This window comes from Catharus ustulatus, chromosome 1 (assembly GCF_009819885.2).
Source record: "Catharus ustulatus isolate bCatUst1 chromosome 1, bCatUst1.pri.v2, whole genome shotgun sequence".
NCBI classification, from domain to species: Eukaryota; Metazoa; Chordata; class Aves; order Passeriformes; family Turdidae; genus Catharus; species Catharus ustulatus.
Window position 1 is genome coordinate 52078867 of NC_046221.1, and position 19346 is coordinate 52098212.

At 41.9% G+C, this 19346-nt stretch overlaps 1 protein-coding gene across 1 annotated transcript in view; it reads right to left on the bottom strand.

The window, feature by feature from the left end:
• Nucleotides 1-12079, bottom strand: part of TRANK1 (tetratricopeptide repeat and ankyrin repeat containing 1) — a 61756-nt gene extending 49677 nt beyond the window's left edge. The window contains 6 exon segments of the mRNA XM_033053418.2: nucleotides 2126-2244; nucleotides 3301-3373; nucleotides 4838-4958; nucleotides 6932-7066; nucleotides 8987-9081; nucleotides 11537-12079. Of these exon segments, the coding sequence (XP_032909309.1) occupies nucleotides 2126-2244; nucleotides 3301-3373; nucleotides 4838-4958; nucleotides 6932-7066; nucleotides 8987-9012 (474 nt within the window). The 5' untranslated portion in view covers nucleotides 9013-9081; nucleotides 11537-12079.
• Nucleotides 12080-19346: the final 7267 nt, after the last annotated feature.

Below are 19346 nucleotides of genomic sequence, written 5' to 3' on the forward strand. Positions count from 1 at the left end.
GCCCAGAGTAGGGGCTTGGATGGGGAATGTGGGGCTCCAGTGAGTCCACAGCTCCAGTGTGGGTCCTCCAAAAGCTGTGGTTACTGTCAGAAGCCTGCCCCTTCATGGTCTCTCCACAAGCTGCTCTGCCTAAGCAGAATACTCTACGTTAAGTGGTAGTAAAACAGCTTGAACTTTACCTTATTTGCAAAGGGTATCAGTGATGGGTAGAGAAAGGAGGGTCACACTGCTTATGGTCTTGAAGAATGCTGAGACCAGCCTGACCCATCAATCCCAAAGTTATACCGAGGTCAGACAAAAGGAAGAGTGAAGTCCCAGATGAGCAAAGAAGGAGAGTTTTCTATTTTTTATGCTATGGAGAAGAGACTCTTGTTTCCCTATAACAAATAAAGAAATTATGGGGTGGATAGAATGTTCTAACTGTAAATATGAGCAGAGGCATTGGTGTCAGAGTAGATATTAAAATGGCTGTGATCCCATGAGTTTGAATAAAGAGGAGATGAAGACCCCTGTGGCTCCCCAGGGAAGATGAGAAGGGAGAAGGGAGCAGGGGGCTGATCACTGTGACATCGAGCATCAAGGCCATAAGAAAACTGTTTTCTTGTGTAGAAATCTCCATAGACTGAAGAGAGAAGTCTCCTCTTCCAAGTGAATTGGTGAAAAACTATTTTTAAAAAGATGGTCAGCTGACTGATTGTTTTTCTGCACATTGTCAGTATGAAAGAAAAGGAAGTGTGTCGGGGGAGGGGGAGTGTTCTAAAAGTTTTATTGTGAGGGGTTTTTTTTTCCTTATCATTTCTAGTAATAAAGTTCTTCTTTGTACCATTTAAAGCTGAACCTGTTTTGCCTTCCTCCTAATCCTATCTCACAGCAGGGAAATTTCAAATTGGTGAACCAAAACCACTACAAATACCAATGCTTCAATATTGCTTCAATATTGCTTCAATAAATAATACACTATTATATAGCGCATATAATATTATATAATATTTACTGACTGTTATAACTATATGTAGTTAATGTACTACAATTTAATTTATTATATGTAGTAAATAGTTCTGATAAAGTATTTCAGTCTGATCATTATAATAAATTTAAGTAAGTTATTTTATTCATATAGATATATTTGGTTTGCCATCCTTAATCCTGTGGGACAAAGTCATATAAAGGCTCAGTTACACATATATTATCTTTTAAACACAAATCATTCACCATGTCCACAAGTAGGATTGGGTCCCACCACACCCAGGCACCTCTCTGAGGAGTTTAGGAAGCAAGTGGGTCTTGTCTGAATCTTATGACTCAACAGTAGGGCTTCTCTGATAAACCTCAACTGAAGCTTCTATTTTGCCTGCGACAGTCGGCTCCCCTGGGGTTCGCAGGGCTGTTTCTCTCACTCTTTCCCCCTCACTCTCCCAGGCAGGGCTTGGCCCTTTTTTAAAAACCCTTGCTCTGAGGCACCACCACCTAGGCTGAGCCATGCCCTAGAACAGGGCTGTTGGAGCCAGTTGGAAATGGTACAGCTCTGGCGACCTTTCACAGGCGCCCCGCTGCCCCTACTGCCAGCACCTCACCACCAACACTCCATACAGGTGTAACTGTGACAATGATCAATTTTTTCCACAGTTACTTAAGAGAGGACTAAAATAATTTCACATGGTCCACCTTCTGATTTTTCTAATTTATCTGTTTTTGTTCAACAATCAAGTACCTCCACTGATATGCTCCCTTATTGTGGGTCTTTCACAGACAGTTTCAAATATCCAGCTTGTCAGAAGGAAAAGTTAAAAGGACCACAAATAAATTTGTATTTTTCCCTTCTAATTTGAATATTATTGAATAGTGACTCTATGTGGTACTGTAAGAGAAACAACAGACAGCAGCAAGAGACAAGCAGGATTTCAAGTCCATCATATCCCTTTCAAAACTGAGTTTCAGAAATTATTTATCACTAAAAGCATTTTCACAAGTCTTAAAAATCAAGACATTTGAACCAGGTAGAAATACATATTCACAGTTTGGGCTTTTAAAAGTAACACGAACTTATGCTGAAGTGGTAAGATATGAGTGCCCAACATGCAGTGGGAGGTGACATGGTGACGCATCGACACAGTGACACACTTACCTGCCACTTCCCTCTCTGGGCCAGCCTCTCTATCACTGCTTGCCAAATCAGTGCATCAAAATGTGCACTGAAAATATACTCATACACAGGGTGGAAATTTGGTGGCAAGATTTGTTCATCTGCAAGAATAAACAATAGAGAAAACTATTTGGTATATACAGCACTTCAAAGGTTGGAGCATCCAACTAAATTACTTCATTGCACAGCAATAATTTTAGCACTGGTTAATACCCAGGGAATTGCCCAGTGGGGTCTTAAGAAATGCTGGTCATCCAACTGATTCAGTACCCTGTTTATCAGTGGCCAGACTTCATTAAAGAAGGGGGAAAATTAATCCCTGCTCTCAAGAAACACCTCAAAGCCCCAAGGCATTGTAAACCTCATGGCACTTCTTTCCACTTACAGATCAACCAGCTACTGCCTCTGCAACAACTAGTCAAGGACCTTAACATGGGGCTACAGGTTCAAGAAAAGGCAGCAGAAGCACAACCTGAAATCTCCTGGCATGCCTGTAGGCCCATCATACAAAGCATTTAAACAGACTAAAAAACAAATACAGGAGGAGAGACTAAGGAGAGAGCAGGGAGACAGACAATGGATATTGCTGAAAAAGAACCTATACAATGTCACAGAAAGGCCACATTTCCTCTTTTCATTGCTGTCCATTACTAGTTGAGGGAAAGTCCTCCACACTGAAATACACTTCACTGTAAAAAAGTTTAAACAGTCTATCTTCCAATTATTTGAAATCTACCTGGTTAAAAGAAAAGTAGGGTGGTCTGGACAAAACTCACTTAAAGCCTCTGGGATCTAGAGCTCCAAATCTCTGATCCTAAAGTTAAATTCTGGGCTTTTCTAACTATTCCATAATTGACATTTTCCTGTGAGACAACTCACTCCCCTGCAGTATTCTGAGATTGTTGGTGTCTGCTGTATACAAACCGGACCAAATTCACCACATCCTTAATATATTCATAATCCTCAAACAGGCCTGAGGCACTAAAGGAACAAAGGATTATCTCACAAAGGACGTGCTACTAAGTGCCTTCATCACTACTGAAAGGCTCTTAGAAAAATTAAGGTCTTAATTTGAGTTCCATTAACACTTATGAAGATTCCTGCTACAAACTCAGCAATCTGAGATTGATGTGCAGAAGAATTCAGGAGAACCAGACCTCGATGGAACATAGAAACTGCCTCATAAGACTCTGATAACATGATGAATGAGTGGCCAGCTCTATAATAAGCCTGAAAAAAAAAAAAAAAAAAGAAAAAAGGAGAAAAAAATACGTTGGGAAAATATTCAGAGATGTTTACTACCAAAAAAAGAGGGTTTTTTTGTAAATTCTTTCATTATATTATAAATATGACACGTAGTACTATTTCTCATACACAGATAAAAAAATAAAAAGTGAAATAAACTATATTATTCTAATCCCTTGAAATTCACAATATACTACTGATATTATCACAGATATGTAGAGAGTTAGGGACATGCGTGCGGAAGATATCGTGCTGTACAGTCAACTAGGACACACCCCTCTGCAGTCAGACCTTTGCCCTGTACCTGGCTGCACCTAGCTGACGTAAGCAAGAGGAAGTGACACTAACTACCCAAGCTATAAAAACCCTTGTGACCCCTCAATAAACGCCATTTGCTTTCCACCACGTTGGTGTCAGGAGCATTTGGACCGAGTGGCCCTGTGGTTGGGTCACCGTGCCGGGCCTGAACCAGGTCACCACGCCTTGAGAAGGTGACACAGATACTAAAAGTGAAATACTGAAATTCAAAGCTTGGAAAATAATTGCAGGAAGAAAGACATACTTTCAGCACCTGTATGTTAACCTCCTCTGCATAAGACTGGCAGGTTTTATTGCCACAACATCCAGAATATGTATTTATGTTTCCACATCACTGCATTTTGCAGTATTTCCCACAATGCCTATATTCTTCAGCCAATAGTACCTGAATATGTTTATATTCACCCTGAATCAGCTCAGAATCACTGTGGAGTTAACTTGTTCAAATCAGGTAACTGGCATGTTGCAAAACAGCACAAGTTAAATGGGCATTTCGATGCAATTTTACTGTATCTAAACAAGAAAACATTCTTCTAAAGGCTCTGGGAGTCTTAAGTGGTTAGACCAGAAGAATGTTTATTGTACATAAAAGCCAATCCAAGTGTATGACTTCACATCATAAATACTATACAACTCCTACTTATTTCTAACAGATTGCTATTTGAGTCAAGGTGTACTTCATCAACATGTATTTAATCACAAGCCAAGTGCAGTGTGTTGTTCTGTCCACTGGAAATACAGTATGACCTTGATCACCAAGTACAACTCCCAGGAAGTGGAGACTTATTAACATGTAACCCTTGTTTGGGATATTGATTGTTACATTTCTTGAAAGCATTGGGACCCAGAGAGAATCAGCATCTCCTGGTGCAAAAGGGAGCTGCTTCATTTCATAAAAAATACTATTACAGCCGTGATTCTGATGCTTATGTATAGAATCAAACACTGATTCTGGAATTTTATGCTGTATTTACTCATCTTGGCCCAAAGCAAAAACACAATAAAATGAAGATAATGACACCATTATTAAATTTTTAAAAATAACAACAAAAAAACCAAACAACAACAACAACAAAACCCACAAAAAACAAGGAAGGCATGCAAAAACTGCCAGTTTAAGCATATGAATACCTTAACATACTCTGGATCCCACTGTAAGCTTTGGTGGGCTAAAACTATTGAATCCTTCCATTTGCCCAGGCAATACAAGACAGTTGACTTGTTGCACAACACAGTTATGTCCCGTGAGCACCTAAAGATATGGTTTTAGCATTACTGTTTATTCACTTGAAAAGGATCATACTTTATAGATAGTGATATGCATAAACTAAAAAACTACACATATCTCCCACCTGACAAAATTAGAGGTAAAAAACGTAGTTGTATATAATAAAGATAAATATTTGAATATCAGCTATGAAATGTCTTAGAGACATCCTAATGATACCATAGTGATACCCATGGTGATAACCTAGAAGAAAGTCAAGCCACTGGAATAATGAAGTATGAGGATTTAGTAAAAGTTCAGATCCCCTCAATACACCTACATATGAATCAGTGAAAGCCAGCAGCCAGGAATGGGGGAAAACAGACAAATGAATGGAAAATGTGGGATGGAAGGAGTACTAAACACATTTTGGTCACCAAAAAACAACCTCAATGCATTTTAGTACAGTAAATTCACGAATACAAGCCGCACTGAGTATAAGCCGCATCTCTGGGTATTGGCAAATATTTCGTTCTTTGTCCATAAGTAAGCCGCACCTGAATATAAGCCGCTCTGTCGTTCGCAGCGAGGACCCGCGTGCAACAAATTTGCCAAATACTAACAGAACCGCGGCATGGCGGGGGGTTTACTGGCTAAACTAAGGCTGTGCAGGCTCGGCCCGCTAGGGGCTGCTGACGGGGCCAGGTGGCCCAGCTCGGTGGTGCCGCTCAGGGCTGGCCGCCGCCTCTGAGTTCGCTCGCCCCGGCCCCGCTCCCGCCGCGGCGCTGGCCGGGCACGGAGAGAGCGCCCCGTTCGCGGCGTGGCGCCAGCCGGGCACGGAGAGAGCGCTCCGCTCGCGGCGCAGTGCCGGTCGGGCACGGAGAGAGCGCCCCGCTCACGGCACGGCACTGGCCGGGCATGGAGCATCCCCCCTCCTCCCTGAGCTGCGGCAATGGCGGCGCGGGGCTCCCGTCGGCTCCCGGAGCCACGGCAATGGCGGCGCGGGCCCCCCCCCTCCTCCCCGGGCCGCGGCAATGGCGGCGCAGGGTCCCCCTGTCTCTCCCCTGGGCTGCGGCAGAGGAGGGAAGAGAGCTCTCCTGCCTCTCTCCCCGCCCCCCGTGCTGCCTGCAGGGAGCCAGGGCAACAGAGTAACACTGTAATAATCGCGGAATGCCGATTTTTACTGGCAGGTGCTTGGCTCAGCGCCCTGGCTGGCACGTCTGGGGTTGTAAATGTCAGAAAATTATTCACATATTAGCCTCCCCCGAGTATTAGCCGCACTTCCGGGTTTCCACCAAAATTTTTGTCAAATTACTGAGCTTGTATTCGTGAAATTACTGTATATTACCTCTTGGTGAAGTCAATAGAAAAATACACATTTAAAACAAATGAGTGGTTGGTGTTAAATTAGGTTAATAGCAGTGTTAATATACAGTGGTAATTAATATTTAATAGTGACCATAACACGCAACATAATAGGTAATGTTATTAATGATTAAATAGTTTACTGATGAAAAGCATCTGGAAAGAAATACCCAAAGGAATCTTCTGCTGAAAAATTATTTTTAACAAGTCTCAGAATACTGAAAATGACCAAGTTATAAGAACAGAATAACCTGCATGAATTATTTTACAGATAATCAGATGATTCATGTAACAAGATGCTAGGACACGGCAAAATCACAGCAGGATTAATCCACAACATGTCAGCTAAGAAACAGAAGTAATTTAAGAGAAACCACTGCAGCTTATGGAAAATTAATTTCAGCTTTAATTGCACTAATTTATAAATGACGTTTATGTAAAAATGTTCAGATTCAAGTCACTAATTATCTCTCATATATATATAAGGAATAGAATAACTCTAAAACTGGTACACTAAAGAGTGTGAAAAAAGATACAAGAAAATCAAGTGTTAGGTCAAAAAATAAGTGTCTTGAATTAACTGTGCAACTGTACATATTTACATATTTCAGGCTTGTCTTATGGTTTACATCTCATAACTCAAGAATACTTACGGGACCCATTGCATTAAATAACCAAGCATTTGTAGAGCTTCATCATAGTTTTTGATGGCCAAAGAGTAATTTCCATTTTTAAAATCCTGGTTCCCAGCTTGCCTCTTCAACTGTGCATATGCAATGGGATCCATGCTAAGAAAAAGCAAAAACACTGAATTATGACACACTTCTTTCCCTAAAATTGACTTAAATTTTCATCTTAGTTTTTGCATACTTGAAAAGGAGAAGAAAAGAGCACATCATCTTTGTTTTCTGCAGTTGGACTAGTAAAATAGAGCTCTGGTGAAAGCCTCATCTTTGCTGTTGATGTCTCCTCAACTTTTCATCTACTTTTTAATAAACTTCAGCTAACCAGATCTACTACTGGTATGCATTTGTTTTCAATGTTTATCTTTGGGTCTTAAACTGTGTCTTGTAAATTAAGGTCCCAAATTACTGCAATGTGTGAGCACATACTCAATGCAGGAGGAAATATCTGAGAAAATAAACAGTATTTACATGTTTAAGAAATACATGAAGCTATGCATTTCAATTAATTAAATACAAAGCTCATTTACTTGCTTTTTATTTATGAATCTAGATACTCCACAATCCAACATACACAGGACTTCTTAGAAACTTAATTACTGCAAGAAAATATTGTAACATAAATAGAGCTTGAGGACCTCAAATCAGAGTTAAGACAGTTATTAAAATGAATACAGGAAGTGGCCAAAGAAAACAAAGGTTGAAACTAGCATCAACTGTAACTTAGTGAAAAACTATTTCATCATTAAAATTCTAAACTCAGGTCATTACACAAAACTAATCACATGGTCCAGCAGCTAGATGAAAGAAAAAAACACAAGAGGAAAACCAGTTAGCTACCTGTGTGAGAAACAGCATATAAGAAACAGACAAGAGAAATAGCCAATGCTAAAGTACTGCGTAGAATCATTCTTCACAGATTGATTTTATGATCAAAAGTTGTTTCCATTACCTGTAAAAACCTGTATGAATCTCACAAATCTCAGTGCAATTAAGTAAGATTAATTCACCAAATAGGAATGCACAGATAAGAAACAGCAGAGACAAAAATGAACAGCTTAGAACTGACCAAGTTACAAGCAGACACATTTGTAAATCTCATGTAGAAGACAGGAAAGAAGTTGAAATTTAGACATGGACATCCTTATGGATCTGTTTAGTCTGAAAAAGGTCATAGCAGCATTTGTGACTATGTGAACAATATTTTAATTGAATGTTCAGCCAGTATCTCATGAAGAGATATTGAAGAAGATGACGATGAACATGAAGTTCTCATATTCTCAGCCCTTGTAAAATGTCATGTTGGAGAAACTGGTCAACTCAAATGAAGACATCAAACATCCCTATCATTAGGGATATATTCAGATAGATAGACAGAGATAGCCTTATCTAGAGATAGATTCTCACTCAGTCCTACAAAACAAGAAAAAAAAATCTGTAAGAAGTCACCTTGCCAGATTTGTACCAGACCTTGGAAGTGCCAAAGACACTTTGCTCCCAGTACAAGCCAGCATCACTTGGAAAATAATGAAAGAAATTCTAGAGCAGATTTGGATTAAATTAGGGCAAGTGGAGTAGCCTAGTGATAGCTTCTTATCAGAATGTTGTCCTGAACTCAGCACAAACTGGACCAAATGAAGTTTCTTTACTGCTTCTGGGCTCTATGGCCAGTCAGCATCCTATACATTACAGTTCTCCTAAGATAAAGACAGCATGCATCTCTGGAGCTGTTTGCCTCTAAAAAGACAAAGAAAAACATTTCCCAGGTAAGTGAATAGAGAGAACATTTTATTGGGTTGTTTCAGTCTGAACCGGAGACCTGTACACAACCTCTATCACAGGCAACCATCAACACCACCTTCAGAATTTGCTTCTCTAGATACTCTTCCTTTCTAAGTCTTCAGGCAGAAGCAGTACTAGCAGAATTCAGGCTACTGTTCTGTAGCTTCACCAATGCAGTACCACACTGAATCAGCACACCTTGACAGCACAAAGCATCTCCCAATATTGAGAAGGAATTCTCACCCGAACTGGGTCTGCAGGCAAGCCATATTTCCGTATTTTGGCAGTCAGCTGTGAGACTTCTAAGTTCTGGCTGTATTTACAAAGATGTTAAATGGCTGGGGGTAGAGAGACAGAGTGAGACAGAACATTCTGCTTTTCATTTTATACCAACCTTTTCCCCGGAAAAGTGCTCTGTAGTAAACTGATGACTGTAGGGCACAGACATTGTCAGAAACAAGATGGTGATATCAACATTTCAACATTTGGCAAATGCAGCCCAGGATGCAATTACCAGAGATGTCTCAAAGGCCTGTTAACATCTCAAACACCACATACAAACGAGAAAGGTCCTCATTTTTCAGATTATCACTTATGTTGCTTTCTGTTTGTGCAAACTGTCAGAAAGGAATTGTTATAAATAACAAAGCCCAGCCACCTGACGTCTTCAACCAAGGTCACAGATGACACAGCTTGGCAGCTCACTTTTTCTTCAGATGCATGATCACCAAATAGGACTACAGAAACAGGACCCAAACCCAGTCAGAAGTTGGCCAGCCCTGCTGACATGCAGAAATCCATGCAAAACCTCAAGAAGTGGACACTGAAATGTTACTAATCTTTAGAGCAGAGATTTATTGTTTGAAAGGTACTAGGCAAAGAAGTGACATAGCAAGGAAATGGATGTGAGAAGCATATCACTAGGAACAAGAGAACACCTTTCACAAAAAGAGATGGGTGCACACACCCCAGGACACCAGCTCTGTACCTACTTAAGACCCTGGGAAACGAGAGTTTCACACCCATGGACAAGGCAACAGAAACAGTCCAATGTGACATTCTATGGTATGGAATATCCCTTCAGACAGTTTGGGTTAGCTGTCCCAGCTGCATCTCCTCCCAGCTTTCTGTGCCCTCACTCAGCCTCTCCACTGATGCAACAGACTGAAAAATGCTTAACTTAGGATAAGCGCTGCTTAGCAACAACAAAAACATCAGTGTTTCATAAACATTATTCTCATTCTACATCCAAAGCACAGCATCGTACCAGCTACTTGGAAGAAAATTAACTCTATCCCAGCCAAAACCAGATGACACCTCAAAACATCTTTCCTCCTTTCCTTGCAAGCTGAACTCAGGCCAAGCACGTGACTAGCCTTCCTTGAAGACTGTTTCACAGTTTGCAGCAGCAACAGGTCTGGCCTTGCTCCCAAGCACATCCTGTTTTGGTAAGGGAGACAAAATAGGCTTCTTTGCCTTCAGCTTCAAATGATTCTTCCCAGTAACAAGTTACACCTAAGAAAATGTACGGTTGAGCCATTTCTGGAGTTGCTTTTTCAAGAAACACATCTGTTTATACACACAAATACCTATGATTTCCAGTAAATTAAGAAAAGACTTGTATTTCCCATTTTATATACAAAAGAAAGATGCAAAAACATGTTCAACATTCTGTTTGCACAGTGTCATTACTGTGTCACCACAAAAACCTCACAACAGCAGGAAAAGTTAATCTTTCTGTTTCTCTCTGTAATAACAACAATCTTGAAACCCCTAGTCTACAAGACCTAACACAGCCCAAGAGGGAGCTGTTTACACTCCTGCAGTTGCTTGCTCAGCCTGGCAGTGTTCTGCCATCACTGTCCTGCTCTTCTTTGCACTGGTATGGCCCTACCTTGAATACTATGTGCAGTTTTGGGCACCACAAAATAAAAAATACATTAAGCTGTTAGAGAGCATCCAAAGGAGACCACAAGGGTAGTGAAGGGTCTGAAGAGGAACCTGTATAGGGAGCAGCTGAGGTCACTTCATCTGTTCAGCCTGAAGGAGACTCTTTGCAATTGAGAGATCTCTTTGCAACTTCCTCATGAGGGAAAGAGGAGGGACAGCACTATTCTCTTCACTCTCATGACCACCAACAGGATTTGACAAAACGGACTGAAACTGAGTCAGGGAAGTTTTAGGCTGGATATTAGAAAGAGGTTCTCCAAGGGAAGTGGTCATAGCACCAAGCCTGTCTGAGTCAAGAAGCATTTGGACAACACTTTCAAGCACATAATGTGATTATTAGGATGGGTGTCCTATGCAGGTCTGGGACTTGGACTCAGTGATCCTGGTAAGTTTCTTCCAACTCAGCATTTTTTATGATTCTATGACCGGGTAAGAGAAACAGCAACAAATCACCTTTGTATTTCCTTTGTATAGATTCACTCCAGAGGGTATTGACTATGGAACAAGGAAAAAAACAAACAAAAAACACTCCAAGACCAAAACACCAAGACTGCCCTAACATCAAGGTTTTTAAGCTTGTGCAGTACACAGCCAATGCTTGACAAATGTAATTGCACATTGGTAAAAAAAACACTGATAGGAAATACTCCCTCTGGCATGTTTTCATGAGAAAGCAAAACGTCTTCCCATTTGCAATAAATCTGAAGTTAATTCTCTGTAAATCGCTAAAAAATACAAAAGCTGGTGAGAGAGCCTTCTGCATTTATTCTTCTGCAGTGCACACTTTGCTCAAACTCCTTTCCAGTTGAAAAAGTCTGTTTTGTTAAGTGACCACTCCACTACCTTGCACAAGTGTTTTGCTTTCCAGGGGAAGGATCCAAAACCACTGAAGAGACAATGCTTCGCTCCGGGCTATGCTAAAGGAGATCTCCCTCTTCTTTTCAAGCACGACGACGGCACCACATCTCCCCCAGCTCCTGCGCACAAAGCATACCAGGCCAATACACACTCCCAGATGCGTGACCGGAGCAAGAATGCACTCTTCTCCTTTTCCTTCAACCACCCCACACATTCCCTGGAAGGCTTCCCAACCAGCACAGCCATCCCCTCTGCCCACATGCCAAATCCCGCACCCACGCTCCTCGTCACGGCAGAGCATCCCCTCTACGGAACTGCTCCAATATGCAGGAAGCTCCCAACAGTTCCACCGAGATGGGAAGCCACCCCCAAGAGGCCGCGGCTGCTCCCGCGCTGCACGAAGCATTGATGGAGCAGCGCAAGGAGCAGCGGGCAGCTCCCGAGGCGGCGGCTCTCCCGCCGCACCCCGGTATCCCCCACAGAGCGGCGGGCGGCCGACAGCGGTGCTCCCCTTACCGGGGAGAGTGAGTGGGATACAAGGGGTGGCCGAGGAAACACACCTACCAGACTGCCCATTCCCCGCCACCGAGACCCGTTCCACTCGTCGCCCTTAAACTCTCAGCCCCGCGCTCCGCCCCCACCGCCCGCGCCACCGTGTGAGTGGCAGTGGGGGAATCGAAACAAATCCACGGCGCTCGGGGAATCGAAACGAGACAGCTCCGCCCGTAGGGGATGTCCTCCCACCCCCGTCCCGACCCGCAACAGGGAGTGTGGCGAGGGTGGGAGGTACTGGGCGTCCGTCTCCGTGCCGGAGTATTCCGGCTCTGCAATGGCTCTGGGCTCCCTCCGCAGCGGGAAGTGTATGGAGTGCCATTTTTTAAAATAGCATCGCCTTGCCTTCAGGATACTTGGAAAACCAGCGTTCGTCCATGCTAGGGGCACCCCCGCGTCCTGGGAAGCCGTGCTGTCCCTCCGGCTTCTCACGACAGCCGTCGCTTAGAGGAAGCTGTGGCTCGTTTGGTCTTCACTGTGCAAGGATCACCTGGGGAATGAAGGCTTCTCCTCCTGCGATGCAACTGTTTGCTAATCTATCTTTTTCCATGGTCTTTTCACACCATAAAAAATGGATCAATAAGTCAAATATGAATACTCCACGATCGTTCAGTAATTCACCCCTCTGTGAACCACGTTTCTGACCGAGTTTTTCTCTGGCATTGAGTATTATGACCTGCAAGTCTTCCTCTGTTGGATGTCTTCCAGCTATTGGATTTCCTTACTCTCCAGCTGCTGACTGCTGCCCTGTTATTCTAGCACTGGAGCAGCCAGGGAGAAATCTGCTCACTTGTCAGGTGGCTATGATCTTCCCACAAACCTCAAAATTCTTATGAAGTCAGGGACTGGGTAGTTTTTGCTTCCTGTATGACTCCTTTCTCCAATTTGTGTGCATAAAAGGCACACTGTGAAAAAACAGTGTCCACAAAGGAAACAGAGGAGTCCTGCTCCTTTATTTGAATAAATGGGCCATACTCCCTAGACTCTCGAGCTATTGAAGGGTGCAGCCTCCTTTAATCCTAAACTTCCAACCACATGTTGCCCTTTTCTTTTACCCATTGGCTGAATTACAGCCTTCCCGAACCACCTACTACATATTCCCCCCTTGAACCTGTATTGTCATTTTCTCTTGAAGTTCAAGTTGTCTGGTTTCTGCAGACCCATTGGCTCAGACTGTCTGGGATCTGGAATAGACTTGTTTTAGAGCCATTTCTCCTAGTACTGTAAAGTTCAGAAGTTCAAGCTGGATCAAACTGCCTGGGTTCTGTAATAAACTCACAGGACTTGATGTTAGTAGACACATTACACACATTTCAAAGACAATTAACACCCGCTTCTCCTAAAGACCTTCATAGCTATTCTTCCAACACTTGATGGGTTCTTTCAGACCTAGACCTTTGTGAAGACATTAAGACCCATGTCTCCTACCACCAGTGAAGAGCCTAAATCCCATCCTACAGATCCAGTGATTTGTGAAGACATTAATGCCCTTGGTTTTATCATTTGTCAAAGAACTAGCTTCTTGATCAGACCTTTCCTCTTCTTCCTCCTCCTTTACTAATTGACAATATGGATCCATTGTTTTCTTCATTCACTGTTTCTGTCTCAGTACTGGGAGAACTGCTAAAGCTGTTGTTTGGGTTCCTGTCTCAACCATGGTCCTCTGAGAATACTGAACTTTTGCTATGTAGGCACAGGCCAGGACCCAGTACAGTACAAGAGGCTGCTGGTTTTCACCAGGATAGGCAAAGCACCCTTCTATTAGTCTGTGGCATGTCAGTTTGCCAGGATAACCTGCCTCTTCAGGTGTGAATTTCCAGTATTTGGTAGGGATAACTGTTCCTCTCAAGTGTGAGAGCAAGATACCCTTTCAAGGAAGATCTTGTGAACTTGCTAGAAATGTGTACCTACCACTATATGCTATGGAGAAACAAGATAAGAATGAAAAACAAAGGTTGCATATGGACTCTTGGGTGAGATATTCAGAAGTACCTGAAAGACCGTGATGCCTTGGAGCTCAGATGCACATCCATTTAGCAAACAGCTGCAAGGGCTTCAGATATTGCAGCCTCACCAGCTGCTGTTTATGACTAAGAAGTGCTCTCATGGTTCTTTTTAAAGTAACCTTTGGCAGAGGTGTGATAACAAATGGCTGGATTGGGAGATGAGTATAGTGAGTGCCACATCTGTTTGCTAAATGAACAAAACTGGTACTCCAGAAAATCTATTGCTTCTTCATTAAATCAAGGCTCTTTGTTAGAAAAGCTGTTTTCACCAGGCATTGAGTATTTCATGGGGTATAGTGCCTTTTAAATGCTGAAACCATCTATTTTCACTGCATTCTCATGACATTACCTGTAAACCTGCCTAAAGCTGTAAAAGGAAAATGTGATTTGTGATGGCATGCAACAACCACACTCATTATGCCTCTTCCTTACTCTGTCTAATGACCACCTCTGCCAGGACCTGTCAGGACCCTCTGTGCTTTGTTGTGCAGTCCCTGGGCAGCCTTGACCACCCTCAGTTTCCTTCCTTATCTAGAGCCAGCACCTGCAGAGCCACAGGTCAGAACAGGGCACCTCTGGAAATCAGTAGGTTCCCACTTCTGACTGCCACCATGTTATTTCACTGTCCTGTTTCAACCCAAGTCAACCTCTAGTGTTGGACCACATTCTCTTTCCAGGCCTCTCTTCACAAAGGGTTGTGTTGAAGGCTGCACAGACATGGGAAGTCCCCACATAGCTCTCTGCAGAACTGCTTACAGTTCTGTTTGTACCCATGTTATCCAGCTGTTTTAAGAACCCCACAGTTCTCCCAATAAACAGGAATAACAAAGGTTGTGACTGGAGTCTGAATTACAGAGACAAATATAATATGAAGAGGTAAATAATCCAGATCAGTATTAACCTTTTATAAACTATGTTCTAGACCTGCACATCATTACTTGATTTCCTCTATACACTTGCAATAGCTATTAAAAGAATGATTAGGCTGTAAGGCTGATCTCCCCTAAGGCAAGTAATGGCAGAATTATTTGTGTCTGGGGAACCTTATTTCAGTTCTCTTCTACTTGTGTCTTTTCTAAGTTAACTATTTCAGATGTGAACATCTATCCAATTTTCCATTTGTAACAACCCTATTATCTTTGTACAGATCTTTATATGGGCTATTTCAGGTAAGTGATCCTTTTCATGCATGCAGGTCTCAGAACTGGATTGACAAATGCTAATGCTAGTCATCAAATTCAATCTTCTTAGCCTAAAACTGCCCCTCATAACTTGTAAACAGTATTTGAAAGCAATTAAAGAGGAGTTTAGGTTGTCATTGTTCTGTGATGGCTTAAAGATACAGAAGTTAAATGATTAACAACTGAAAAGGCTATTTGAGTCCAAATAAGATGGTGTAAACAAGATCCTAAAAATAAAAGGTGGTATGACAGCACTGTGAACAAGTGACAATCCTCATTCCAGATAACCAGTACTGCCCAGAAGATGCTAAAAATGTTAGAAACTCCCCCTTTCCCTATGCTGATCCCTATATATATGTCTTTCCACTGAACTATGACTGTTAGACTCACAGTCTCCAAATTCACTCAGTAAATCCCAAGCTGCTTAGACATCTTTCTGAGGCACTCCTAGCCTTGTTTCCTTTTGAAGAGGGTTGAGGAAGAATTTTAAATCAGGTCTCCAACTTTTCTTCAGTTTGAAGAAGGGGGTTTAGTCCCTTAAGTGTCCAGGTGCTTGTTGCAGTTCAATCAAACATCAAGCACAGCCTCTTTATATTTTTGCATGAATAACCATGCACCAATCTTCACTTGGTATTTTGAAAACTCTCTACTATGAAGGTTTTTTTGTGTGGTAAGTCCCTGTGGAAAGCTGCTTTTATGGCAGGGCTGCACATGGATGTTCCTGAATCAACTTATTTCAATGAAGGAAAATAATCTGGAAGGTCTGTGAGGCAAGCCTGCGGAAACGTCAGATTCAATGAACTTTCTCTTAGGTTCCATTGAGTGTGCTTTACATTTCTGCACAAAAACTTAAAATTCAATGCAGGAAACACACCACCTTACCCTCCACATAGGGACTGAGAATCATAGTCCATGTGCTGAGGAACCTGCTTCTGTGGAGAGGCCACCTCCAGTACTGCAGTGCTAGAAGCACAGCATGTTGCAGAAGTCACCCTTCCCTGCTCTCCCTGCCCTTCATCTGTTTTAAATTAGACTTTTAAAGTGTTTAGAATGTGAGTAATAAGTAACTTTTTTCATCTCTAAAGGCCATCGCACGGGTTTTTTTGGTTTGTTGGTTCCCCCCTTCAAAGTTTACTATCACAGAAAAATTGACAGAATTAGGGGGTCAGAAGCTGAACTACTCTCACTTCTAAGAAAAGGGTTGTAGTTTATTGGCAGAGCACTCTTAAAGCACTTATACCATTACAACTCATAGCACAACATTTTTAAGATTTCTAGGGATATCAGCACTGAGCTCTGGAAGCTTCAAAGATTTTTTTTTCTCACACCCATCAAAAAAAGTTTAACTGCACTTTTTAATGTGATTTTTGTTTTAAATTCACAATGGTTAAACTTAAAACATTATTTTCAAAATAGCCAACTATTTCATATGTCAGTGAAAGCACACAATAATTTGTGCTGATGTCCATGAATGTTTCTGTCCTCACAAAGAAGGACTCAGCAAGCTCATAGATTCACAAACATACAGGCATGTGTCACTGAGCTGTGAATCCAGCAATTGCTGATGCAATTAGAACTTAACCTTGATCAACCTTACAAACCTATTATGAAGAATGGTACAAAATTAATAACATAGACAGAGCCAGAGAGTATTACATGAATCTAAAGCAGATGGTGCTTCCCACTTCTTGCATCATTTCAACTAAAACAGAGAAGTCCAAGTCCAAGATGAGCTGCCTGTTTGCTCTTCTCTAATACCTCATTTGTTTTGCTAGGTCTAAGGATCAGATTTGTTACTGAAGTTAAGCATTTTACTTAAGCATAAGTTAGGAATTCTTGCTTTTGGTTTTTCCAGTTGAGTTTTAAGACCCAGAAGTTCAAGAAATGACACTGAAAACTGTACACCTAATTGGATCTTCTGGTCCCTACACAAATTTCTCTAGCAAGTTAATTACACCACACAGACTTCAGACACCCTTAAAACAACACATGCTTAATGATGCCAGCAGTCTCAGACAAATAGCTGTATTGTAGTTATTTTGGAGCTGACTACTACTGAGCATGCCATCTTTAAATCATAAAGAAAAAACTCCCAGAGGAAGTGACACCATTTATTTTCAGACATGGAGCTACATATGTCAAAAATAGCTTTACCAGAAGAAAAAAATCCAAACCATGATTTTGGGTTCAAGTGTGCTCTTTCTGGACACATTCCATTTACATACTTTGCTACTAGTTTAAAAAATGAACTTGGAGACTTGAGAAGTAACAAATCTATTCTGCTGCTTGTCAGAAAGATGGTTCACATGGCCAAAACTGATGCTCATCAGTTTCTCAATCACAGAATATTCTGAGTTGAAACAGACACACAAGGACCAAAAAGTCCAACTCTTAAGAGAATGGCCTGTACAGGAACTAAACCCACAACCCTGATGTTATTAGCACCAAACCTTGATGCACTGAGCTAATTTGTTCAGTAAAGTGATTTGGGCAGATAGGAAAATACCAATGTGAAAACCCAATATCAAATCTTCATTTGAAGATGCCACAGCGTATACAGATTTCTTTATGTTTTTGGTTAGCTTGAATTTAAAACAGAAGAGAAAGCCTCTGTTTTCCCCATGTGAAAGCAAAGATGACCAGAGTGTTTAAGGTGGTGTGATTTCTTTTTCTTTGCTTATGGCAATACATGGATTAAAGAAAACTAAAACAACTTGCGAGCATCTCAGTGAAGACTGATTACTGCAATCATATTTTTCTGTGCTTGAGTCTAGTCCCAAAATTGCATTTGTTGATTTTCCCAGATCTATGAATGACTTTTAGTATCTGAAATATCTTCATATATGCCAATGTTTCATAAGTCTCAACATTATCCTATTTTAACTGAAATATAGTCACTGCTATCCAAAAGTGCTTTGGTCATAGGCTTTCTTCCTTTGTCCTGAGTACCTTGTTGAAAAGAAACCACCCCTGCTGTGGGAGAAGGGTTGTGGTAGCCAGAGAAGCATGTTACTGCTTTGGCAACGACCATGCTGAAGTAGGACTAATTTTTAATGAATAAAATTTTATTTTTATTTGGGGGGGAAGGGGAAAGCAGCAATCCCAGATTGTATTCAGATTTGTGTTCCTGTGCTGTCCCTTTTTTCCAGGGCAAAATGTTTTGTATACCCCAGTACAGTGGTCTTGTTGTGTTGTGGGCTGGGGGAGGTTTAGAAAATTTTTCCTATTATTATGTTAAGCTAGCCGGGATGGCTCCCCTTTTAGCCATTAAATGCTCAAAGGAATGGTTGGGCGGGCCCTGATTTTCTTGATGGCTAAAAGTGGAGTGCTGCTTTTGTCCTTCAGCGAGTGGGAGGACACTCGCAGCTCACCGGCTGAACTCGAGGAGCGAGGTTGCTTTCTCCGTGGTGAGATCAGGCTCCTTTGGACTCGGACTGCTAAAGCTTCCTGCTTCCTCTGAACAACTGGGAACTGGGACGCCCACAGTGAGCAGAATGTTTTCCGCATCCTTCTCCCCCCTGGGACAGCCAGTGCTGCCTCGCTCCCCCTGCTCCTGCAGCAGCTGCGACTGAGAGGCTGCCTGCCTTGCTCCATCTCGACTGTGAGGACGAGAAGGGGCATCGGTGACTGAAAAAAGGGGACTGGGACTGAGTTCCGTTCTGTTCTGTCACTGTTTTTTTTCTTTCATATAGCTGATGCTGTTTTTGTTTGTCTTATAAATATATCAGTAAAGAATTGTTATTCCCAACCCATACCTTTTTTGCCTGAGAGTTCCTGAATCTCGTTTTCCTGGCAATACTGTCCCTTTAAACCAGGACAGATCGGAACAAGATTGACAAAAAAACCCCACCAAACGCCTCAGTCTGTCATAACCCACTTTGTAACTCCTAGTGTCTGGAAAATCCCAGTAGTGTTTCACTGGAATTGGTGGGATTACAGCTATGTCTCACTTCCTGTGGAGATTTTTAATGTACATGCATTGATCGTGCATGTGGGAAATTCAAAAGCATCAGTGGAATTTCTAGGAAATGCTGAAGTTCTCCCCTGTGCAACCTG